Below are 26,453 nucleotides of genomic sequence, written 5' to 3'. Positions count from 1 at the left end.
TCCTTAGTAACTTTAATATTTACCTTTTTCTGTAAGCCAAGAAATATATTAAGAGAATTAACCAGAGTATTACTTTAACATTTGAACTAAAGATTTTTGTCCCCAAAATAGCTAAATCAACTTTAACCTCATTTCATCAAATTTGTCGAAAGCTAATGATGCACTTTTTAAATAACATTTTATTTTTTAAAAAATTTAACGTGGGTTTATCTAAATAATTTGAAGAACTTGTTACTGGTATTTCTTTTTGTAAAAAAGAATAATCATAAAATTATATTCACACTCATACAAGTTTATAATGAGAATGAACAGAAAATGTTCTAATTATAATGTCAAAAAAGATTATTTCAATTTTTTTACAGCTGACTGCTTTATCAAATGATTTTACTTGGGTGCACGCCTTGCATTCCTATTTACGTGAGGTAATTTGTTTTATTTCATTTTTTTTTCCCTTAGCTTATGTTTTCCAATTGTAAAGAGAAAAACATGCGAAACAGAAAAATATTAAGGCAAAATTTGTGTAATTAATTAAGATTTAGATAACCAATAAATATTTAAGTAAAAATGAATAAAATGGGTATTTTGAGAAAAAAAAAAAGAATGTATAAAGATATTTAATTAAAGAGGACCGATCGGTAATAGACACGTTCCATTAATGATATCATTTGTTAGATTAAAAGTATTTATTTTATATAAAGAATCAATTCTTTACATCTTATTCACGTCTAATATTTTAAAATGTGTGACTGAAATTAATTTGACACATATTTTAATTATATTTAGTGATTAAAAATGAATTTCATTAAAATTATTTCTACCAAATTTTAAAATAAATGGATCCTAAGTATACTTTGAACGGATTCAAAATCTAATAACAAGCCCTAAATTTTCTTTCGTAAATGGATTAATTCAGTTAAGTGGCACGTTGATGTAAACCCAATAATCGTAAGTCTTACAGTATAACACCCCACCTATCAATAAGAGAATTAAAGTGGAAAATAAAATGTAAAACTCAAAAGTAGAACTGAAATATTTTAGACAAACATTTTAATAAAGGTAAAATATAATTTACCGAAAAAAAAAGGAGGTGGGATACAGCGATTCAGGGCTGACTCTGACTAAAGTATACGTATCATTTACTTGTCTTACTGAATGACTACCATATTTTATCTTTCTTATGGGAGAGTACTTGTAAATTAACTTTGTTTAACCTACTTTGGGAACTAAACTATTCATAGCTGGAAGCATGTATCCTAACTTTTCCTGTCTATGTATATTTTGGTACATGTTATTTTGGTCAGTGAGAGATGAATTCCTATGAGTATATACTTTTTAGAGTCATGGGCGTTTTGTATTAAATCATAACAATTTATCTGTGTTGTGATAAAGTACTTTCTCCCGGCTCTTTCAACCATAAAGACAACGACTCATGTATCTGACATTAAAAATAAAAAATCTCAGCTGCACGACACAGCTGTACTCTGTCCCTATAAATATCAATCTTGAAAAGCATTTTTTTCCTCAACCTTCTCACAGCCTATAGCTTGCACCCCTTCATAATTGTCATTTTGTTCGTTCTCACACATTACATTTTTGGCAAGATTGTTCTCCACTCTATATCCTCATGGATATTGAGTCAATAATGCAAGCAAACAAGGCTGGGTTTTTTGCTCAATGGGGAAACAGCCTCAAGGCTTTGCCTAGGAACTCCAAGGCCATGGTTATCAACTTCACAAGGACCATAAAGAAGATTGGACAAGATGACCCCAGAAGAGTAATTCACTCATTAAAAGTGGCAATTGCTCTCACATTGGTGTCCTTGTTTTACTACTCGAGGCCTCTTTATGATGGATTCGGAGTTGCGGGAATGTGGGCTGTTTTGACAGTGGTGGTAGTATTTGAATTCACAGTAGGTAAGTTCAGACATCGTAGATATATATTTCTCCTTATTACATAACCAAAGACCAAAGTTTGACTTGTTAAAGAGTAACACATGAACATGTATATAATGTATGCTTTGTTCCTGCCAGGTGCAACCCTGAGCAAAGGTTTAAATAGAGGATGTGCTACATTATTGGCTGGTGCTTTAGGGGTTGGAGGTCAACACTTGGCTACTGCTTTTGGAGAAAGGGCAGAACCTATTGTCCTTGGGATCCTTGTCTTCATTCTAGGTATACTTACACTATAATACTAATACTATACAATTTGAAAGTAAAATGAAGCTTACATTTCTCCACATGAATTTGAGGCCAACATTTCTTCCCAGACAATGTGTGTGTCTCATATATGTCCACAGCTAAATTGTGTGTGTTATGCTTTCTTGCAGCTGCAGGGTCAACATTTTTCAGATTTTTTCCAAAGATCAAAGCAAGATATGACTATGGGGTGGTGGTTTTTATTTTGACATTCTGTTTGATTACCGTCTCGGGGTACAGAGTGGAGCAACTCTTCGAGCTTGCCCATCAGAGACTTGCAACAATTTTAATAGGTGCAACAGCTTGCATGGTCATCTCTATTTTCATTTGTCCAGTATGGGCAGGTGAAGATCTTCACAAGTTGGTAGCTTCCAACATAGAAAAGCTAGCAAATTACCTGGAAGGTAGAGTTAAGCTGACCATTTGAGCCATCATTAGTTCATATTTCTTTTTGAGTTATATGTGTCAATATCTAAAACTCTTTATCAACATCAGGATTTGAAGCAGAATATTTTCATTGCTCAGAGGATAAACAAAAACCCGAGAAGTCAGTTCTCGAAGGATATAAAAATGTTCTCAATTCCAAAGCAAGCGAGGAGTCCTTGGTGAGCTTTTTTTTTGGCTTCTTGAGATGTCATTCAACATTTTCATTTGATGGCTATATATTGACACACACACACACACACACACATATATATATATATACATATATATATCTCCATATCATTTACAGGCAAATTTAGCAAGGTGGGAACCAGGACACGGTGGTTTTCGTCTTCGTCATCCTTGGAAACAGTACTTGAAGATTGGAACACTTGCTCGAGAATGTGCTTACAAGATTGAGACTCTTAACAAATATCTCAACCCGGAAATCCAAGTAATACATCACTATTCTTTCTACGTAAAAAACAAATATTTTTTCAAAAGGAAATTAGTTTAAGCTAACATTATAAGTTTAATACAGGAAATATATAATATCCTTTCATTTCAACGTCGACTATCAAAACAATATTAGCTTCAACAGCTAGAAGCTGATGATTATATGCATTTTGAATACTGTAGGCATCTTCGGAATTCAAGTGTAAAGTTCAGGAGCCATGCGCGAAGATGTGTTCAGAATCTAACAAGGCGTTGAAGGCAATATCTTCATCAATCAAAACAATGACATGCCCATCATTTGCTAACAGCCACGTAGAAAAATCAAAAACTGCAGTTGAAGACCTCAAAATTGCACTAGAAATAGTTACGTTGGAAGATGTAGAACTCTTGGGCATAGTCCCAGTTGCCACAGTTGCAGCAATACTAGAAGAAATCACCAAGACCGTGGAGAAAATTTATGAATCAGTTTCCGAGCTTTCTCATTTAGCTGATTTCAAGAGTATTTTAGAACCCAATGTGTCACCAGAGAAGCCACCCCTACTTCATCGGGGTATCATAAAACCTGTTGTGGACATTGATAACACCGTCAATCATGTTGAAATTACGATCCAAGAGATAAATACAAACTCGCCAGAAAAGGGAAAAAAACACCCTCAAAATCCCCGAACAATTGTAAATAGTTGTCACTTAATATAGAGACTAGTGATTTTTCATGACTTAACCTGTTTATTCCTTGGTTGAGTTAAAAGTCCACAACCTAATTTTACTCTTTTTAATGAGGAATGTTTAATTAAGGTGAGAAGCATTTTCATATTCTTACCTTGATTTTATTTCTTCTTTACTTTTTCTTCTGTGTGTTTTACTGTGACAGCTTAGGCTAGCTGTCATTTTATATGCTTAATTAGCTGCAGAAAAGCAAATGGTAAATAAGCTATGTTCTCAGCCACATTTGGTGCTTTGCTACCTTGTCCCTCAGAATACTTGTATACATATTGTTTCTGCCTTTTGATGATATTCATAGTTAGCCACAAATTGTTAAAGTGAAGTTGAAACAGAATTGACATGGCCATTATGGGTTTCTACGTTGATGCCCGGAACGTGGAACTCTAAAAGCAAATTGCTGGATGGCCAGTAAACATAGGACATTAGGTATTTCACGACAAAGATTAATTTAATTGGAAAGCCAAAGTACACTTTATCAAAATAAAAAAGGAAAATTAAAGTGGTCCACTAAAAACGGTATGGAGTAGTTTAGCAACAAAAAAACATAAATTGGAGTACGGAATAATTGTTCAAATTATTTTACATTGAATTTTAATTGATATGCATATGATATACATGGTTGAATAGTAGTTCCCGTGAAGTAATTTTTTGTTGAGATTTATTTATATTTTGATTCATTATTTTTTATTATTATTATTATTATTATTATTATTAATATAAAAATAAACATAATATATTATAATTTATTAATTAATACTCGTCGATTTAATTCTTTCATTTGCGCCATTTTAGAAGAATAATGTTTGGCTAAATTGGGTATCACCAAATGACATATTCGCTTCAATTAATTTGAATAATTATATTTTATCTCAAAATGGAGGACTCAAGATTCGAAAACGATGTAGAATTACTCTCTTTCATTGACTGTTTAATGAAAAAGAAAAAAGTAGATTAAACGAACTGAATGAAATGGATAAACCATGAACCGGTTAAATATAGAGTTCAAATATTATAAATTATTATTTACTAACATTAAAAAAATTTATTAAGTGTTAAAATAATTTTTGTTAATATAGACTTTATCTAACAAAAATTAAATTATTGGTAACAAATTTATGGGTCTATACTAGCAAATAATGTATTGTACTAATATTTGTTTATTAATAACATATACTAATATTCTATACTAATAAAATCATTTATTTGTATAACATATCATGTTGTTAATATAAACTTAAAATGTCTATACTAACAATTCAATGAAAAAATATACTAACGAAAGCTAATTCAACATTTAATAAATATTTTTTTTGCAGTGTTGAATAAAAAACAAATGCGCCATTGATTTTTTTATAATTATTTATTTTACTGATTCAATTATTAAATTATAATATTATTTTGGTGATTATGTATATTATATTTTACAAATTCAAATACTTATTAATATTTAATATAATAATAATAATAATAAATTATAAACCTTTTAAACATTTCAAATACGTGTGTGCATGCACGGTGAGTCCAAAAAAAGTCTACTAATAAAGTCGAGATTGAAGTCTGGTAAGGTTAAACTCACCTCGAGCTCAAACCCTAAATAATCACAACTTCCACACTATTATTTAGAATTTTAGCGCTGGATCACCTTAGGCAGAATTTGTTAAGTGATAACGACTATCATATCCTATTAACATGATTATGACTCACTTACTCAGGATCATTTCACCTAAGTAGGATCCTTTCTTCTACTATGTTAAAGTAATTGGAAAAAAAAAAACTTATTTGTTAAAGTATATTTAGTAGGCATCATCCCCATTGGAGGTTATTGAAAAGAAGCAATTATATCAATTATAACAAGATTCAATGTGCAATTACATCGATTACATATATGTATGTATAATAACTTTTCTTTAATTTAAAAATATTTATTTTGTAAAAGGACTTTGACCTAACCTAAATTTAACATGGATGGACTAGGATGTTACGGTGATCAAATAATTGACAAAAGCACGAATGTACTGGTGTATGTCCTCGTTGTTGTGGGTCCATGTCCATTATTTCATAGTCATAAATTTTCCTCAAACGAAAAATGACCAAGTACTTCAAACACGAATGTACTGTTTTTCAATCAGAGTTAAAAATCTATCTCAATAATTTATATAATTGAATTTAACATTAAAGGTTAGTACAAGGTCAATATACGTGTACTGTTTTGTCTTGTATTTAATTAATTCAATTTAAAAAGATTGTTTTTAAGTTTGATCAAAATTTCAGGTGTAATTATTTTTTCAAAACCTGGAATTTAATTAATGTTAGATTAAGTCTAGGCACCCATGGTTTTCTTTTCACAGGATTCCTTAAGCAAATATAGCGTTTCCTTGTATATAGGCCACGGAAAGCTGCCTGTTTTCGTTCCAATGACATGAAAGGAATATGCAGCCCAAGCATGCAAAATTAAAGCTTGGGATGCCCAAAAAAAAAAGAGTGAAAAAAAGAAAAGCAGCCATTATATAGTAGAGACTAGTGATGAAACAACTACGAAACAGTACATGTTAATATATGAGATTAGTCTGTATTTTTCTATTTCAATTTCGTAGTCTCGAGATGGTTCAAAATAGAGATGTTTCTTACCAAATTAATAAATAATTAACAAAGCTTGAATATGAAATTCTCGATTTTCAGAACTTTTAATCCCATTTTTGAACCTATGTGAACCTACACCACTAAACTTTGCCGCTTAAATATAACACCGTAATATTTTCCCAAGCAAGTGACTTTAAGAATGAAATAGGAGCAGGACTAAATTAACAATAAAGCAACAGTGAGACTTCAGGACGAGGATTTAATATTAATCCAAAGAGAGAGAGGGTTTTGAAACATGGTAATCACAATTGCGATTTATCAATCCCAATAAAAAGAATTATAATTAGAATAAAGAAGCATATTATATAATCCTAATTAGTAAAAGGTAATAAACAGAGCTAAACGTGCATTGAATTCTTATATTTTACTACTTGGAAAGTGCATAATAAGACAAAAGTCTACAAAAAATTTGTGCTAGTTACTTCTGTGTTCTGTTTTCCAATAACTCAGACAAGCAGTGTGTGGGTGTTATAATAATCCATGAGTTCAAACCATATCTAGAAAGCTGCACAACACTGCTACGGAATCACTTGGATCTTAAAATATAACGTGGACTAACATAATTATATGAAAATAGATTATTAGATGCATGAATTTATAAGAAGAATCGTCATAAAAGATGCTCGACGTTAGCCTTTGCTTGAATTTAAGGATTTGTTGCGAGAAGCGCTTTCGAAAATTTTCCATGTAACTATACTCATAACACAGCAATATTAATTTGGGGAAGAATTATATATTTGTTTATAACCCTTTTATCAGTGTGGAAAATGGTCTATTATACACCTCATGGGTATATATATACTTAGTGAAAGACAAGAATCCTCTGTCTAAGAAGATTTGAAGGAAAAGAAAGTTAAGAGATAGGGAACAAATAGCATGAGTCTATTATAAATCATTTGGGTCGATTTTCTTAAATTTATTGTATACTAAACTGAACAAATGTTAGGTGATTCAGCACATACCATGCAACTTCTGTAACAAGAAACAGAAGTGTACGATGCATGAATCTGGTATAAATTCATGGCATTAACAATTCCCATTTTTTATTTCCTATCAACTTTTAGATCCCATCTTTGTTTGCTGATAGTAAAAGCAGTGCATCATGCATTTCGGCACAACCGCACAAGATACTGAATATGATACAGAATAGCAGAGGTAAGTATGGGCTAAATCAGACATTCCCCTATGATCAGAAACTGGAAGATTCCAGTACCTTAGCACAGGGTGAAGGTTATCTTGAAACCCAAGTGTTAGTAGTAGACTTGGTCAATGGGAATCACATGCTATGACAACATGCACCATGAAATGGAACGGTTATTAATTAGCTAATGACAACAAGTGCACCGCACGCTATGTAAAGCTGGGCGTGAAAGTAATATGACAACATTGGCATATACCTTGTACTCCTTCTGCATCAGCAAAAACCAAGTCATTTTTTGTCACATACATTGATCAAGATTTGCTCAGGTTTATAATAAAAGATGTCAACTTGACGTTGAGACTGAATATTATAATATATTGCTAGTCAAAAGTGGATCAGCTAAAAGAAAAAGATTGCTGGTTAAATAAAGATAATGGAAAAGGTGATGGTAAGGAGTGCGTGGTTCACCCAGCCATATTAAGCTGAAATAGCGATACTAGACTTCCCACTTGGGGTTTTTTTTAGGATAAAAAATAGTTTAAATTATTATAAGCTCTTTTTAGTTTATTTTAATAAATGTTATTGTTAAATTTAAAATATAAGTCATTGTTTTAAAAGATAATTATTAAATAAGTGTTTAAATAAATAATAATATGATTGCATTATAAATTCCTACCTGGTGATGACAATAGTTTGAAATAAAAAGAGAGCAAAGAGATGACAAATTGACGATTGGGTAAAGGAGGGGAAGGTTTTGTTGTCTCCTCCTCCTTTTTTGTTTCTCCAAATCTACTTTTAAATTCGCCTACATCAATATTAATTTTTCACATTTCTTTTAGTTACGATTATTTCTATTGACTTTTTTTTTCTTTTCTTATTATACTACTTATTATATCTATTTTATCTTTCATTTCATACCTATAAAAGAATGTGAGAATATCATTGTTCATAATTTAATTATAACTACAAATTTAATGATTTTTGGAGTAATCCAATCAAATAGAGATTTTCCCATCAAAATTGGGCAGGACAAGCTGGATTACTGATGGATATAGATTCTTTTTGCCATGTCCCTATCCCAAGATAAATATATTATCATGCTTGATTTTGCAGAAAATAAAATTAAATTGTGTAAAAAAAATGATAAAAAGAGATAAATAAATATAATAAACTCACGATAAGCTACCAACCTCGTCGAAAATTTACAGTGGAATATAAATTACTTACTAGAACCTTAAATTCAATGCAATTAGCCAAAAAGCTATCCCAGTGTCACCCATGAATTAGTCTACACTATGATAAGCAATATCTTTGTTGCCTCATTCCTAATTAAGTTGTGTGATGTTATATGCCAAGTTCCCCTAAATTAACGAGTTGGGTATATATTGGGTAGAAAACTAAAAGATTTCATCCTTATTCCTTCCAGAAACTCAAATTTCATCCTCACATAAATCAGTAACAATGCACTGATTTATTCCTTGCGGAAAGTGGTTATTGTGTCCACAAAAACAAGCTATTACATCCTACACCTTGGATGGTCGTTTCTCTCAAAGCACGTGACCAAGACACTTCTGGCTAAAGTGTCGAGGAAAAAACTACTCAACCATTTTGGCTTGTGCTCTTGGGGTTGTAATAACGGTAACAGTTATTCCATGTTAAACGATGCAAAATTCATTACAGCTTATTCCCGCAGGTTGTGTGGGAGAACGTTCTATTTTTTGCCATCACAACTTTACATCAGCTTTCTACGTGTGTTTTGGTAAAATATTAAACTACCATCACTACTTACAAAAACAGAAACAACTACAAAATCTAAGGATTGCAAACTTAGCAGGCACCTAATACAATAAAAACACAGCTGGAGCTACAAGTTCAAACCACTAAATCTGTTCACCAGCCATCGAAGTTTTTTTCTACCTACGGGCATAAGCTGATGATTTTTACAGTGCTGCTTGTCATAATCTGGCGTCACAAATATCCCTTTATCACATATTCCAACTGTTCAATCTATTCACCAGCCATAGATAGGATTTTCAATCTGTGGGGGCAAGAGATGAAGGTCTTTACAGTGCTGCTTGTCATAGTCACGAGTCCCAGGTATTGCTCCTGTACATAATCTAAGGAATTCGTTCCCTGTGAGACAATAGTGAGCAAATGCTAAGCCTCCATCTACTAGTTCTGCCAGATTAGGCATTGAAGCTGACTTAGCAATGAGCTTTCCATTATCTGTGCTCAATTTTTCACCATCCTTTTCCTTGTTCAGGATTCTGTCAAGCTCGGAATATTCCATAAATCTTTGAGTAGCAGCCTCCCAAGAAAGCTGATATCTTTGCTCAGGTGTTAAAGGATAAGGCTCTTTTTCTAATGCTTCTTTTACTTTTGCCACAAAGTCTTCTGATGTCTTGTAAGTCAAACAGTTGGGAAATGACCTGAAGAACTCATTTGATGGATGATCAGCACAAACTACAAATTTGCCCATGGCAAGTGCCTCAGCTGTAGCTGTGCATAGGACATCACTAATGCTAGGATTTATAAAGACTTTGTACCTTCAATAAAGTAGAACAAGTGTCAAAATAAAAACCAAATTTAATAAAAACAAGTTCCATATTAATGTCTAGGTATGTAAAACATGAGAAAGAATCATGTGCAAGTGAAAGTGCATTTATGCATGTATAAATGGAACAGTTTTGGATATTTCATTTTCTTACCACATAATCAATTCACTTCATCAAGATAGGGGGCAGTAAACGATAACTCAGTTTCACATTGCAATGGATGAAACTTAAAAATTACTTTCCCCATTTCATTTAGGTATGTTTCACAACAATGTGAGGACCATTCCAGTGAATATATCTAAATTTAAATTTTGAAGCTCAGTTTTCAAATGGTACATACCCGTGAAGAGAATCATCTGCATGATCTCTTCCTTTCTGAAAGTTGAGATTCAATTCCAATCTTCTAGCTGCACTCTGAACTTCATTAGCATCCTCTCCATTTCCAAATACATCCAACTTGAAGCCATTAAGGTCTGTCTTATGCTTTGCTAACACATCTATCAACTCCTTATATCCCTTTGCCCATACCATCTTTCCCAAGAAATATGCCCCTTTTGTAAAGGCTTGCTGCCCTTGCTCCCTCTCTGCAGCAATCTTTTCTCCAATTTTTAAGAACTTGGGATTCACACCATGAACATTGCAAATTACAGACTTGGGTAAATCCTGAGTAGCAGCTGAGAGACGAAGAACCTGAATATAAATCATAACTAATTTTAGTCCATTTGATCTCGTTTAATTATTTTCTAATAATAGAACTCCATCACAAATTTACCAAGAAAAACACTACAATCATTTCTAGTTATTTCCCAAGTAGCATTTAGCCTAGTTTTTTTGGGGGTTTTTCTTATCCTTAAAAGGAATAGATGGACCAAACACAATTCTAAAAATACTCTTGAAAATAAACGTAGTTTTTTTCTAAATTAACAAAATCTCAGAAAAAAATAAAAGAGAAGCTTTTATAGGAACTAATTGAAGGAGCTTCTACTTTTAAAGAGAAGAGAAGCTCAAGTCAGTTAGGTCAAACGCTACCTTAATCCAAGCTTACATACTAGGATGATAAAATCTCATACCTTGTGGCAGTATGCTCTTGTAACCCAGTTGTTTATGTGTTTCACAAAGAATGCCTGGAGTGCCCCATTTCTCTCCCTCTTGATGTATTCTAAGTAATTTGTGTGGACAATACCAACAACATGGTTGAATTTGTCTGTCCAACGCTTACCATGATGATACCAATTCAAATGTTCCGGTTCTTCCAGGACAGCAATGTCAGCATCCCTGGATGGTATAAATTGAGAAGTATCTCCAGCAGGTATTATACTCCGTCTATCTTTTGAAAACTACAATAAGAAGTGCAAAATGTAAGAATTGACAGCACTGATATGAAACATGACGGGACATTACTTAATTAATAAAAAAGTTACCTTCCCAGGATAAAAAGAAATTTTGAAGTCTGCCTTAAAACCAACCCTTTCCTCGAGCCAGCTCCGGATATAAACTTCTTGCTCTTCCGGCGTAGTAAAAGTGAGATTGCTGGGATAAACTAGCTCTTGATCTGATTTACAAAGCCATGGAACCAGTAGAGTGACTTTTCGCTTTGCAGATTGCGATAAATATGCAGCTCGAAATAGTGGATTTACAGCTGTTCCTGTCATCCAAGGAAGACTGGCAGTTGTAACTATTGCAACATGTCTTTCATTGTCGGATGGGTCATGCTTTGCATGGTCTGTCCAGAATCCACCATCGTACCGGTGCCCTGTGCTCTGAAGGACACTTGCTATTCGCAAATCCAACTCATCATTTATGTTTCCATTCCCAAGGGCAGAAGATTCTTCCCCAGAGAGGGAATGCAGTAAAAGATGGTTTTTGCGTTTGCTATACAAGCTTTCTACTATCTTGTCACATATGTCTGTAATGCAATCACATTTGAACATATCATCAAAATTGAATGGCAGATAAAGTGAAAATAAACAAGCTGGCTAAATAGAAAGCTATAGCAAAGAAATTAAAGATATAACCATGCCTACTCACGAGCATTGATCTTGCACCAAACTTGAAAAGGGGAAATGATTGTTTGACACCCAAAATTGGGGTGTAAAATGAGTGGGGGAAGAGAGAGAAAATAAAATATGAAATGGATGATGTGATAGCAAAAAAAGAGTGAAAAATAGAAAGGAAGGAGTGGAAAATGGATGTAAGAGAAAGTGGGTGTGAAAATATAAAGGTTGTTTGAAAAATAAAATTAAATAACTATAAGCATTTGATAATCAGTAGAAATTTTCACTAGCTTGAAAATTGTGACACATTAATTTGATTTTTCTACAAGTTGCTTGGAATAGAAGAAAACAATATTGGATTAACGGGAAAGCTTATGAGCAAGATGTGTCAAGTGCATTTCCAAACCAATGGTATATTCATAAACTATTTATCATCTAAATAACTTTTCTCAACCTAACCACTGAAATATAACTAATTGACTATGTACCTCTTTTGACTCCAAGTTGATCCAAAAATGGCCCAGACTGTTTTACAAAGTAGGCCAGAAGTTCAGGTACATCCAATGGTGGCACATCCTGCAAAAGATGCATGAAAATGTTAACCCTAGTTCTCAATTCAAATCAGGACCACAAGTTCAGAACCAACAAGAATCAGTGCTCAGGAAAGTTAATGACACATGTTGAACACATCCTTAGCATCCATAACATGCTTTAAGCAACTCACTTATCCCCTATTTCTTTAGCATCTGTATCCATTGTTCTCTTAACTAATTGCTCTGATGTCTAAATTGAAACATAACGTTATTCACATGAAAAGGGCAAGTAAAAAGAAGCTATCCCTAAAGATCCATGGATTGGTGTATTGACTGCTTTCAATAAGGTATCATAGGCATGCATAGTGATCCATGGAAAGTTAAAGCCTTCCAGTCACATACTAGCTTTTATTGTTTCTTTAACCAAAGGTGCACAATATGTGAACAGGAAAATTCATATGACCAAAAGAAGCTAAACAACATATTACATACAAACCTTTGACTCTTGAGGCTCCTTGCACATTGATTTCTGCAAGAAAGTCAAAAAATGAACATGAAAATTCTCACACCAAAGGCACTTGTCAAATTTATGCTGAACTGCACAAAAAACACATATCAACTGCAAAACCAGTTAAAAACACAAACTGCCGAACATTTAGTAATGGTAAATCACATGTATAAGCTTAACATTTTATTCCCTGAAAATAAATGAATAAACCACATTATCCACACCATCCCAACCAACAAAGCTTGGTTTCACTTCTGTTGCACTGATGAATTATCCCCAACAAATGGCTCGTGCAAGGATTACGTCAATTTGATGATATTCCAGTGAATTATTAAATTTATTAAAATTTAAAACATCCAGCACCCACAGCAACCAAATACAACATGCAAGTTTATTCTACTAAAAGTTATACCCAAGGTCTACCAGTGTTCTTTCAACCGCCGTCACAAAAAAAGGGTGGAAGGGGGTTAATAACAGGGAGTAATCTTCCTTCTAAGTTCTGACAGTAACCTCAATAATCCAATTAGAGAGATCATTCCAAATAGAAAAAAAAATCTTTCTCGAATGAATGAATGACTTTGGGCACATGAAAAACAAAGAGAGTCCCTACCCGAATTCTTCTTGAAAAACGACACTCAAATAAAAAGAACAGAACAGAATAGCAAAACACAATCATTCAACCCTAAAATTCACTAGACACCAAGCAAGTTGTTAAAGGGAGAAGAGAAAGTGCAAACCAAGCTGGACTTGAGTTTCTCGAGGAATTCACTGTTCTTGAAATCAAAAGAGGAACTGCGCTTCTCAAACTGTTTGAGTCTGGTCTTCAAAGCTCGAATTGGTTCCCAATCCCTAGCTTCACCCTCTCCTTTCCACTCCTCCCAGAAGCTCAACCCTTTGCCCCTCTTTCCCCTCTCGAAATCCACAATCCCATTATCTTCCGACACGATCGCGTTCTTTATAGCCGAAAGGTCGATTCGAATTCGCGACCGTGGCCGCCACTTCTCCAGAACCTTCTTGCTGAAATCCGGTGACGAGTACGCCCGCCGAATCTCCGACAGCTTCGGCTGCAGCTTCTTCACGAATTCGATCTCGGCCGGCGGCGGAGACCGCATGGCCGGGACGGGGAACGGCGGAGGAGTGGAATTGAAGAAGTTTTCGAGCTCGCGGTCAAACGACGTGGCTAGGTTCTTGAAGGAATTGGCTCTGTCACGCATCAAGCGAAGATCCGCATCCGCCGAGTCTCGAACCTCACGCCAACCCTTTGAGAGAAACGAAAACGCGTTCGAAGAGGTTGAAGGTTGAGGATGCGTCGCCATGGCCCAACCTCAGCGGCTAAGGCTCGCTTGGTCGCTCGCTCGCGTTCGAAAGCACGTGTTGTTGGTTTGTTACGTCTTTGCAGAATGCAAAGCCTCAAGCGGAGGGAAGAGGGAATGAAGGAGGGAGCGACTATGACTTTTAACGGTTGGGATTTTTTGACATTTCCGAAATCCTCTCGAAGCTTTCTTGCACCCGTGTTGTGCCACGTAGGACGTCCACTACGTTTACGAGATTACGTGGGAGGATCACGTGCTGTGCTGGGGTGTCAACTTCCTATTCCACCACGTCGGTTCGTCGTAATTTTGGACTCTCAAGAGATAGATAGAATATTCCAGTCGCCTAAAGAAGATATGCTTGCTTATCAACAATTCCGTTCCTAATTTCTCGCTGCCTTTTTCTTTCTTTTATTTGGACCATAGATAATTTATTAATTTAAAACAATACTTAATACTCAAGAGTTTTAAAGTAATTAGAAATATTTAATAAAATGTAATGATTTAAATGTTTTACAAATCACTGGTTAACTGGATTCGTCAACTAATAATGACTCTGATAATATAATAATAAGTTCAAATTCGTCATCTAAGGCAAAACAATAATGTAACTGTGCATGACAAGCAATTGACACCAACAGCAACGGTAAGGAGCAAAAACAACCATCCACGGGTCTCATCCCAGGAGTCTATTGTTAGCAAACGATAATTACTGGGTTTTCAACTTTGCATAGCATCCAATCAAGAAATTTGGGGGATCAAGCAAGACAATTTTCTGCCAATGCTTGTTCGGAAGATGTATTTAATTTGACTCGTTCGGAAGCTACTCCAATCCACACCTGTTACCATGACTTTACATCACACACCTGTGTGGTTTTGCTGCTAAGGCATCATCGCTTTGTGGGCTATTACGAATGTGAACCCACTATCTTTTGTCCCATTCTGTTCCTTATTTTTTTCGTTTGCGCCAGTCACGCGACACGCGGATCATGTTACATACCTCTTTCCTTTTCTTTTCCTAAATCCTTGTTTCAATTCGATGCCATGAAGTACGACTTTGAATTGAATACTGATTTTGGGTTGCTCTTCTCACGGCCCATTATAATACTTATCGTCTAAGCAAGTTTTTTGGGCCATTTGGGATAATATCAAACCATTCCACTTCCCTGCCTTCTTCTTTTTTGCTTGATGGTGTTGCTGAGAACCTATAAGCTTAAAAAATTTGAAAATGTCATGTTATTTGCGAGAAGAGGAGGAACAAAGAAGAATTAGAAACATCATTCCATACATTTCTCATAGGCGTATTACTTTTGCCCTGCTGCATCACAATCCCAAAGATACGCATGAACAGCTCCGTCGTGATTTGTGAACATCACCATCAACCTTGCACCAAGATGTCGACTCTTAAATTTCATGCATGGCCAAACTATTGATGCACCATAACGAAGTTCATTTGATAACAAAATCCCAATTAAACATAAAACATGCCATGCAAAAACAATCTAGATTAAGTGAATGAAAATTCGCAACAAATAAATAATAAAAAAAGTGGCAATAATCTTTCCCTTGATACCGAGAGTCTATTCCACACGAAATAAATAGAAAAAAAAATATAGCTAACTAAGTCAAAAGCGGTTTTTTTCAGAAAAATAAAAGTTGAAAAAAGAGGAGTGTTTTTTTTTTTTTTTTGTGTCATCAAAATACGATTTTATTTTATTTTTTGTCAACATCAACAAAAGAAGAGTTTTTTGTTTGGTCTAGTATGGAATTAACTCCTGGGCACAGAGCATGCATTTGTGAACTTCATGGGCCTCTTTTTATTTTTATTTTTTTGTGGAGGTCCAAATCTAAACTACAAAGGAAGCTTTAGCATTTGAGTTTAGTGAATCCGACCAAACTATCACACTCCAACTATACCATTGGGCCCAGGCTATGAAGTTAGTACTGTGGTCTTTTTTAGGGCTTTTTTTTCTGAACCAGAAAATTATTATTTTTTAACTTGTGTAAAAGTTTTAATTTTTTTAAAACACAATTTATTATTAATTTACACAATAATTATAATTTCTGAAGTACTTTTTAATTAAAAATGCACCTTTTCTTTTACAAGTAACAGGTCCTTAAAGTTAAACGATAAATGTAAATAATACAGTATTTTCAACATAATTTTTATTATGAGGTAAAATTTATTCAAGTTTCATTGTATAAACAACGAGGCAGAAATTACCTTCTTTACAAGGGAAGACTCTTCTTGAGAGGTTAATAAAGGAAACAGTGAGGAAAAAGAAACTGAGGTTTCTCATTGCAACCCTGTTGGGATTCAAGTTTCAACTATCCTAACGAATCCTGTATTAGAAGGAAAAAATAAACAAATCATGCAGTAACATGATAACTACCTAAAATTTGAGAGCACTCCTCTCTTTCATCGGATATGTCCCTAGTTTTATGTTTTTGAAGTACAGTAATGAAACAAAAATACAATAAAAATAAAATTAAATAAATACGAGCAAAAATAAAATCATTTAAAGCAAGAAATATATCTTTACAAGACTAACATGAGTAATTATTATCAAAGTTATTTCATTTAATAATTATTTATAAATATGAACTTTTATTAATCCTTAAATTTAAAAATTATTTTATTTTAAGACATTATTTTTTAAATATAAATAGATTTTAATTATAAATTTACAAGTAAGGTCTGATTTATTTAAATTTTAGTATGTAAAATTAATATATCAATGTCATATTATTTAATTATTATATTCACAAAAATTAATATTTATAAAGAGGACAAAGTAACATCATGTTCACTCATTTTTATATTATTAACCGTATCAAATTAGATTTTTCAATCATTATATCATTTTTTTAAAAATATTTCAATTGCATACACATCAATGATAATAGTATATTCTTTATCGTACAATTTCAACTCAACTCACACTTGTACGGAAAAAGGTTAATACAAAATATCATTTGACTATCCAAACTCGGAGGTCTGATTGATAATCCAAAATATCTCGCTTCCCACTTTCGTGTTCGTACCGACGAGGCGAGAATCCATACTGGGATGACTTATTTTTTTTGTTGAAAAGTGATTATTTAACTACCATTTTAGAAAAACGAAATAGAAACAGAGAAAAATAAATTAAAATTTATAAAAACGATGGATAACACAATGAAAAAAACTATAATTATATATTTTTTATCCGTGGGTATAAATGTTGTTTATGCATGTCTACACGTGTTTATGTGTAATAGCATACAGAAAGTGACCTTTCATTAACTTGGGTTTGAAGTTGAGATGAGGATAAGGAAATGGGCTAAAGAAAATGTTCTATTTGCATGGAAATTATAGATAACCTGAGAGGCATATATCTAAGTTTTCGTTTGCAACATATTGACAGCGGAGCTTTACTTCTGATTGACGTGCAATAGAGGGTATACATCTGATTCCACTGCCACTGCCATGGCCCATTCATTGGCCATGCAACACCAATAATAACTACCAACATACCAGACATCTATATCTCTTTAATATGTATAATTGCTGCACTGAGAACTGTGATAAGTGCACACACCAACATGTTATTCCCTCCCTCACTCTTCCTTTACTATTCCATCGTTTTAGCCTAGTACTAGATTAACGTATATTCCATGTTGTTTTGTTCTTTTTCTCTGTCCAGCTATGAAATGTATATATATGCATGTTAGTGGGGCAAAAACATTTATTTTTTTTAATATTTTATGTATACCCGGATTCAAAATCGCAAGTTTAAATTACAACAATTTGTAACTTGAGTTATAAAAGATTAATGTAAAGAAATAATAGCATAAGAATATTTATGACCAACTGTGATAATCCACATTCGTCTAATAAAGTTTAATTTCAACACAAGATAATTTAGGCATGTGTATTATACTGTTACAAGCTAAAACAATTATTTATGAAGACGCGTGTTGTGGTTTTCATGAATGAAATCGAGTACTTTTGTTATGAAGGTTGAATATTATGGACCCTACGGTGGTCGATATCAGTTTAGTAGCTGGACGCGTAATGCTACATTAATTTTTTGGTTTAACGTATTTTCAAACCAGATCATGACGAGATATTGGTGAATCGGAGTCAATTTTAATTACCCATAATGAAAATTTAATTTTAATTGAATAATATATCTTAAAAAGGAAAAAATTGAATATGGAGAACATTCAATAATCCACACGTCAGAACGCCTGCCGCCAGCCTCTCACCCCTTCTTGTTTAAATAAAGGAAAGTATGATTTTACACCATCTTACTGGATATGAAATAAATGGAGGAAAGAGAGAAAGAAAAAAAGAAAAATATATAAAATATAATGTGAATGAGTAATATATGAATTAAAAAAAGTTGTCAAAGTACTACTTCAAAAAAATTATCTGATTATTAGTTGGGGAATACTATTGGCATGCCCCAACAAAATTGCACGTGTTAGTATTGATCATATTACTATCCTACAATTTTTAATCGTCAATTAAATCGTACACCATGTAATCCTTTATATAATCATTTATATTAGACAAAGGACTAAAAACAGTGGCTCAAAAATATTTTAAAATACTAATTTTATGATCAATTGAATTTTGACTTGCCTGTGCCTTTTTTTTTTTTAATGGTTAACCCTCTTTTATCTAAATTTTTATACCATATTATGATTTTAAATATGAGTGTATAGTGGTTCTATTAATTTGCAGTAATAACAAGTTATATTTAAAATGCGTTAGATTATTTAAATTTAAAATCTGTTTATTTATATAATTTTTAATTTATTACTAATTCAGGAGACTGTTATCTTCACGAATGTATGAAATGAAATACTGCAAGGTTGAAGGGCGAATGTATGTGAACGAAAATGGAAAGGAAAATAGAAAATGAATATGAGAGTAAATGGCATAATGAAAGGAGAGATGGGCCTCCAACTTTTGACCTTTTTGTCCCAATAAAGTTATCCCATTCACTGGCCAGAAACTACAAACAAAAGCGTGGCACTGTATATGGTCCTGTCTGTGCTGTGCGGTTCACTACAAAGCGAACTTTGCACCGGCAGGGACTTACTCTCCATTCCTTGGAATCATTATTGATCAAGCAGTGTGCCTTACCCCACTTTCGGAAATAAATTTGCAACAAATGTACTCAAAATTATTAACAAATTAAAGGTGATGGATAGATTGACCCCACCACTGTTGGTATGTTTGTGGAACACTAATGATTGGTTAAACATGTCCAATGCAATGATGCATAACATTAATATACAAACTCAAGTACTCAACTACTTAAGGCTTTTGAAGAGGTTGATCATTAGATGCAATTAGTTAAGCCTCTCTGCATATTATTCAAATATTTCGTAATTAATATTTACATATCTTCAGTATTTACAAATACTGAAAATTTCATAGTTGTTTGACTTTAAGCTCATGTCTTAAAATTTCGTAATTAATATTTACATATCTTAAACAAATTTCATGCCTACATACGTGTCAAGTGTGAGTCGCTCTTACAGTGATGGAAAACTAAATAAATGAAAGAGAGGATCAGCACAGGTCGTAAAATAGTTTGTTGAGATAACATAATGAAATTGACAATTCAATTTGATGCATGCACGGAATTGGAGGTGGACAGGTGGCGAAGCCACGTCCTTCACTGATAGAGGAGCTTCTTTAATTTAATTAACAATAATAACACTAAATTGCCAAAGGAAAGAAGCTGATTATGACCTTTGTCCACTTCCTTTAACTAATTTCCTTTATAAACACAAAGTGGGTTTAATTGAGGAAGAGCACCGCAGAGTAGAGATCCTTGCAATCTAGCTCTTAGTCATTTCCATCTCCTCTGCAACAATTACAAAACTTTTATTATCATCTGTTACTGCATCCTATAAATGGTCCCTGTTGCTGCTGCTGTTTGTAATTCACATAAAACAAAAAAAACAATTCAAATGATCGCATTCTTCCGTTTTGACCAAACAAACTAAAAAGGAAATACAGCTGGATTGCAATCTTTTAGACAATATGAAAAATAGCATTTGTAATATGGTACATCTCTACATAATTTTGAGTTTAGATTCTCTCTAATTACTGAATAAATATAACAAGAGATTAAAAATACGTATATTTGTGTGGGTCCACAGTATTTTGTGCTAAAAAAATGCGTATTTATGTTCCTTTTTATCAAGAGTCATGAAAAATATACCTAAAAGTTAATTAATATTCCTTTTCGCGTGTTTAGATACTGTACACACAGAGGAACCTGAACTTGTGAAATAAAAAAAGAAAAAGAAACTTTTAGGAGAATTTGATACCCATCTAAGTCCTTATCCATTGATTAAGGAGATCCTTCCAATAATCAAATCCAGTATAAGGATACTCTGCAATATTCATCTAACTTTTTCTTTCTTGCAGGTCAAAGATTTTATTATATGAAATGTAACGAATATTTTTGCCTTTTTACATAAATATTCCTTTTGAAGATTATCAACACAGTATCTGTTTATTCTATACTAAGATTATGAACATGATACTGGATTCATCATCCACTCAGTAGAATTGAAGTTTATTTGGTTTCTATGTTATTAAATTGAGTAACATTAATTTAAAAGTTTTTAGTCGTATTCTGTATAAAGTGAAAAAATTAAATACAGTATAGTCTTTGAATATGTAGTGTGCTTACATCTTAAAATTTATAACAACTATTTTTTTTTTCTCAAAAAATTTAGTAAAAGAACCACTAGTGTGGAGCGGCAAAAGTAATCCTATTTAAAATTTAAAAAAGAAGAAGAAGAAGAAACCACTCATTAATATTAAAAAGAGCAAGATAAAAAAAGAAACGAGATATTGTTGGTCCACTAAAGTAAACGAGCGTAACTCACGGTAAAGTTAATACTGGATTTTTTTCTTATTTTTCTCTGTTTAGCCCGTGTTTAGTTTATCTTCATGTATTTTTAAATTTTTCCTCAATAAAAATAATTATTTACTTTTTAAAATATGCTATATTAAACATGTAATTAAATATATCTAGTCAAGATTGGTTTTTTAAAAACTATCGCTCACTTAATCTAAACAGATATATTATTGACAAATACAATGGGGAATGATAAATATACATTTTTCAATTCAAGTTGAAAAAAATCGTGTGAAAAATGAGACGCATTGTGTATCCATTTAAGATTTTATCTTAAGCAGTATTTATAATTATTTAATATTTCATTTATTTCTTTCATTTATTATTTTAATGTTAAATGTTAAATTTATTTATGTACCGATTTTTTTAAACATTTCACGTTATTGTTACTCTTTTTATATAAGGGTACAACTTAAAAAAATAACGATTAATATATTTTTAAATAAAAAGTGAATAAAAATAAAAAACAGAAAACTGTACAAATAAATAAATTATTGAATAAACTCAAATGGCTAGTGAATGGTGTAGGGCGGCGTTAGTCAATCTATTAATAAAATATCTGCATTTAAATTCTAATGAGTACAAAATTCTCTTAATTCAACTGCTCATAAGGTTTAATTTTGATATAATTTAAATGAACAAAATATTTTTATTTTATCTTATTTTTTGAGGAGTATTAATATACTTACAGAAATATTTATAGAAATATTATTTACTAACAAGATTATAAATTATAGGCTATAAAATAATGATATTTTGAATTAAAAAATGATTATCTATGCTTACAACGTGGGAGGATTAATATGCGGAGGTTGGAAGAAGAATGTGGAGGAGCGAAGACGAAGCTTACAGTGAGAGATATCACAGCGTAATTGCGAAATTCTCAAAAGCCACACCCAACCGAAAGCCCTTCCATAAGTCCACATAATTGCCCTTTCTTCTTTTCTCCTCAGATTCGGACATCATCTTCACTCGCTCCGATGACGTGAGTGAAGCACACGCATCCATGGACGACCCTTCTCCGACGCTCCTTTGCACTCTCCTCGTTCTCATATACCTAGCAGCACCTCCACTCTCCCTCGCCGCCACCGACCCAAACGACGTCAAAATACTCCAGCAGTTCAGAAAGGGCCTGGACAACCCAGAACTGCTTCCATGGCCCGATACCGGTGGAGACCCATGTGGTAGCCCGGGTTGGAAATACATTTACTGCGACGGCAACGGCAGAGTCCAGCAGATTCAAGCCAAGGACCTCAACCTTAGTGGCCCTCTTCCGCCCAACCTGAACCAACTCACCATGCTCTCCAACTTGGGCCTCCAGAACAACAGGCTCTCCGGCCCATTACCCTCCCTCTCCGGCCTCTCCAAACTCCAATACGCATTTCTCGACAACAACAACTTCAATTCCATTCCCTCCGATTTCTTCGACGGACTTCAGAGTCTGGAAGTTCTCGCTTTGGATCACAACAACCTTAACGCCAGCGCTGGTGGCTGGAACTTCCCTTCTTCGTTGCAGGGCTCCACTCAGTTGACCAATCTCTCTTGTATGTCCTGCAATTTGGTTGGTCCGTTACCCGATTTTCTCGCCAAGATGAACTCGTTGTCGTTTTTGAAGCTTTCCAACAACAATTTGAGTGGTCAGATTCCGGCCAGTCTAAATGGTTCGGCGTTGCAGGTTCTGTGGTTGAATAACCAACAGGGTGAGGGTCTTACTGGGAAGATTGATGTCGTGGCGACCATGGTTTCGCTCACTAGTTTGTGGCTTCATGGGAATGCCTTCACCGGATCGATTCCCGGTAACATTGGGGATTTGAGTTCTCTGAAGGATCTCGACCTTAATAGGAACCGTCTCGTTGGGTTAATCCCTGATGCGTTGGGGAACATGGAATTGGATAATCTGGATTTGAACAATAACATGTTGATGGGTCCAATCCCTAATTTCAAAGCTTCCAAAGTTTCTTACGATTACAATGATTTTTGTCAGAACAAATCGGGGGTTCCTTGCGCTTTTGAAGTGATGGCGTTGTTGGGGTTTCTTGGTGGGTTGAGTTATCCTTCGAATCTTGTTGATTCGTGGAAAGGGAATGATCCTTGTGGGGGAAATTGGTTAGGGATAAAGTGCAATGCCAATGGGAAGGTGGCTATGATTAATTTGCCAAGCTTTAATCTTAGTGGAACTTTGAGTCCTTCTGTTGCAAACTTGGCTTCTCTTGTTGAAATCAGGTTGGGGGGTAACAATCTGGGTGGTGTGGTACCTAGTAATTGGACTACTTTAGCGTCTCTGAAATTGTTGGATCTGAGCGGCAATAACATATCTCCTCCTTTGCCAGAGTTTAAGAATGGCTTGAAACCTGTTGTTGCGGGGAATCCTCTGTTCAATGGTGGCTCTGAAGTTCCTTCCTCAGGGGGCAACAACCCTTCAACTGGATCTGGGAATGGTGGACCTGGAACAGCTCACTCTAATTCAACTTCAAGTGATTCTGGTGAAACCAAAAAATCGAAAAGGAAAGGGTTGGTTTCGATTGTAGCCCCTATTGTGGGTGTGGCGGCTGCGGCTTTTCTGCTCATTCCACTCTATGCTTATTGTGTCAGGAGCAGAAAGGGTGGTTTCCAGGCTCCAACCTCACTGGTAGTTCACCCTAGAGATCCGTCTGATGCGGACAATACTGTAAAGATTGTTGTTGCTAATAATACCAATGGAAGCATTTCCACCATAACTGGGAGTGGGTCTGGGAGTAGAAACAGCAGTGGAATTGGGGATTCTCATGTCATTGAGGCTGGAAATCTTAAGATATCGGTTCAAGTTCTGAGAAACGTGACCAAGAATTTCGCTCCTGAGAATGAGCTTGGCCGCGGTGGATTTGGTGTTGTTTACAAGGGAGAGTTGGATGACGGGACTAAGATTGCAGTGAAAAGAATGGAAGCGGGAGTGATTAGTAGCAAAGCTTTGGATGAATTCCAGGCTGAAATTGCAGTTCTATCAAAAGTCCGACATCGGCATCTGGTGTCTCTTTTGGGTTATTCTATAGAAGGCAGTGAAAGAATTCTAGTGTATGAGTATATGCCACAAGGGGCTCTTAGTAAGCATCTTTTCCATTGGAAGAGCCTTGAACTGGAGCCCCTCTCTTGGAAGAGGAGGCTAAATATTGCCTTGGATGTAGCTAGGGGAATGGAGTATCTTCATACTCTGGCCCACCAAAGCTTCATTCACAGAGATCTTAAGTCGTCAAATATCCTGCTTGCTGATGATTTCAGAGCAAAAGTCTCTGACTTTGGACTGGTAAAACTTGCTCCTGAAGGTGAAAAATCTGTAGTGACTCGGCTTGCTGGGACTTTTGGATATCTGGCGCCAGAATATGCAGGTGATTATTTTTAGTAGTTCTTAAACTTACACTCTTACTTGAACATTCTCTATTTTATAATTTTTTTATAAAGTTTTATTATTTACTTTATACCCACTGAAAGATAAGTATATGGATTCTACAAGTATGGTGTAGGTTTCCTGGTGGAGCTCTCTAGCAGAATTAGTTGCCATTGACCTCTTCTTTTACGTTCTAGTGATTTATTTTATGGCATTGGTTTTAAGGATGACAGCCTGTTAGAAGAGTAACTGATTCTAGTAAAAAATTTTATTCTGCATTATATGTCTTGTAACACTTATTTCAGCTTTAGTTATTGTAATTTATTTGGTATTCTTTTATTGTTATACTAATCCTTGGTTTGTTGTTAAAATATATTTCAGTGACGGGAAAAATCACTACCAAAGCAGATGTTTTCAGTTTTGGGGTTGTGCTAATGGAACTGTTGACTGGATTGATGGCACTTGATGAGGATAGACCTGAGGAAAGCCAATATTTGGCAGCATGGTTCTGGCATATAAAATCAGATAAGAAGAAACTAATGGCTGCTATTGATCCAGTACTTGATGTAAAGGAAGAAACATTTGAGAGCATATCCATCATTGCCGAGCTAGCTGGACACTGCACTGCCAGAGAACCAAACCAACGACCAGATATGGGTCACGCCGTGAATGTGCTGGCACCACTCGTTGAAAAATGGAAACCCTTTGATGATGACCCTGAGGAGTATTCTGGCATTGATTATAGCCTTCCCCTTAACCAGATGGTGAAGGGTTGGCAAGAGGCAGAAGGAAAGGACATCAGTTATATGGACTTAGATGACAGTAAGAGTAGTATCCCTGCAAGGCCTACTGGATTTGCGGATTCTTTTACTTCAGCGGATGGCCGGTGAAACAAATGGTTTGTTGCTTTGTAGAATGTACCTTTTTCCTTTCGATTTTCAATAGGTGTAGATAGCATGCTCTTTTCTTTCTGCTGTCCCAAAATGTCTTGGGAAAGTGTTTAGTAGCAGTGGTATAATAGTGTTTTGAGTAAGAGATTTCATATGTGCTTGAAATCTCATTTGTATGCTTTGTATTTTCAACTGTGACATTGAAGTGTTAATGGCTGTAGATATTGAGCCCCGATCGATTATCATCCTCGAGAATGCTTGTTTTTTACCTTCATCCATTCACGTTTCAATGATCTTTTCTCACATGTTTTGGGGAGACATTTAATATCCACCCTTTCACCTGTGGTGTATTGAGGCAACATAAGCCAAATCCATTGATATATTAATAAATTTATGAATGATGTAGGGCAGATAATACTTGTAACCTTTTTAACTGCTGATATCTAAAATTTAAAATTTGCAAAATCAGCCTTTGCTGAGTGGACTTACAATGGAAGATAATAATGGAAGGTTCTGTGGTCAAGTAGGTGATGTTATGGGACAATCTCAATCTCTTTACCCTCACCCATGACCATTAAATTTCAGATGTGAATTCACTGTAGAAAATATTGGAGCTGGCGGTAACGATGGATAAGCTATTCAGTGTGTCCATTTTGATTTGCAATCTGAATATTATCATTATTTACTTTTCTATATTTTAGTGATAATTGGAAAAAGAGACCACTCCTAGTTGTTGCGGAAGATGTTGAAAGTGACGCATTTTCTATGCTCATGCCATTTTTTGTTTGT

General features: G+C 34.3%; 3 protein-coding genes across 4 annotated transcripts; 2 read left to right on the top strand and 1 right to left on the bottom strand.

Annotated features, from left to right (window-relative positions):
* Positions 1-1,624: 1,624 nt before the first annotated feature.
* LOC113860951 (aluminum-activated malate transporter 8) lies at positions 1,625-7,726 on the top strand. The gene is made up of 7 exons (XM_027493532.1): positions 1,625-1,913; positions 2,031-2,171; positions 2,327-2,599; positions 2,691-2,800; positions 2,929-3,072; positions 3,258-3,746; positions 7,502-7,726. The coding sequence occupies exons 1-7, from the start codon at positions 1,625-1,627 to the stop codon at positions 7,724-7,726; spliced, it is 1,671 nt and encodes a 556-aa protein (XP_027349333.1).
* A 1,058-nt stretch (positions 7,727-8,784) lies between these two features.
* LOC113861046 (digalactosyldiacylglycerol synthase 1, chloroplastic) lies at positions 8,785-14,817 on the bottom strand. 2 transcript variants are annotated; one of them, XM_027493647.1, is made up of 7 exons: positions 13,906-14,817; positions 13,157-13,189; positions 12,616-12,703; positions 11,555-12,039; positions 11,204-11,470; positions 10,474-10,823; positions 8,785-10,124 (listed from the first exon to the last, which is right to left on the bottom strand). In XM_027493647.1, the coding sequence occupies exons 1-7, from the start codon at positions 14,482-14,484 to the stop codon at positions 9,590-9,592; spliced, it is 2,337 nt and encodes a 778-aa protein (XP_027349448.1). In that variant the 5' UTR covers positions 14,485-14,817; the 3' UTR covers positions 8,785-9,589. The 2 variants fall into 2 exon arrangements, with proteins under 2 accessions (XP_027349448.1, XP_027349447.1); XM_027493646.1 differs by having other exon boundaries at positions 8,972-10,124; positions 13,157-13,252; positions 13,906-14,655.
* A 7,322-nt stretch (positions 14,818-22,139) lies between these two features.
* LOC113861957 (receptor protein kinase TMK1-like) lies at positions 22,140-26,125 on the top strand. Its single transcript, XM_027495083.1, has 2 exons — positions 22,140-24,775; positions 25,156-26,125. The coding sequence occupies exons 1-2, from the start codon at positions 22,420-22,422 to the stop codon at positions 25,662-25,664; spliced, it is 2,865 nt and encodes a 954-aa protein (XP_027350884.1). The 5' UTR covers positions 22,140-22,419; the 3' UTR covers positions 25,665-26,125.
* Positions 26,126-26,453: the final 328 nt, after the last annotated feature.

The sequence above is a fragment of the Abrus precatorius genome, unplaced genomic scaffold, assembly GCF_003935025.1.
Source record: "Abrus precatorius isolate BTA unplaced genomic scaffold, Abrus_2018 Scaffold3, whole genome shotgun sequence".
Classification (NCBI taxonomy): domain Eukaryota; kingdom Viridiplantae; phylum Streptophyta; class Magnoliopsida; order Fabales; family Fabaceae; genus Abrus; species Abrus precatorius.
Note: the sequence above shows the minus strand (reverse complement) of the source record. Positions and strands in the feature narration are given on the sequence as shown.

Bases quoted from the DNA above. Each gene is read 5' to 3' on its own strand.
- LOC113861046 (XM_027493646.1), bottom strand. From the start codon at position 14,484: ATGGCGACGCATCCTCAACCTTCAACCTCTTCGAACGCGTTTTCGTTT. The intron at 12,040-12,615 runs GTACATAGTCAA...ATTGCATTACAG, and splicing joins TCAACTTGGAGTCAAAAGAG to ACATATGTGACAAGATAGTA. The intron at 11,471-11,554 runs GTAACTTTTTTA...TTCTTATTGTAG, and splicing joins TTTCTTTTTATCCTGGGAAG to TTTTCAAAAGATAGACGGAG.
- LOC113860951 (XM_027493532.1), top strand. From the start codon at position 1,625: ATGGATATTGAGTCAATAATGCAAGCAAACAAGGCTGGGTTTTTTGCT. The intron at 1,914-2,030 runs GTAAGTTCAGAC...TGTTCCTGCCAG, and splicing joins AGTATTTGAATTCACAGTAG to GTGCAACCCTGAGCAAAGGT. The intron at 3,073-3,257 runs GTAATACATCAC...TGAATACTGTAG, and splicing joins ATCTCAACCCGGAAATCCAA to GCATCTTCGGAATTCAAGTG.
- LOC113861957 (XM_027495083.1), top strand. From the start codon at position 22,420: ATGGACGACCCTTCTCCGACGCTCCTTTGCACTCTCCTCGTTCTCATA. The intron at 24,776-25,155 runs GTGATTATTTTT...AATATATTTCAG, and splicing joins TCTGGCGCCAGAATATGCAG to TGACGGGAAAAATCACTACC.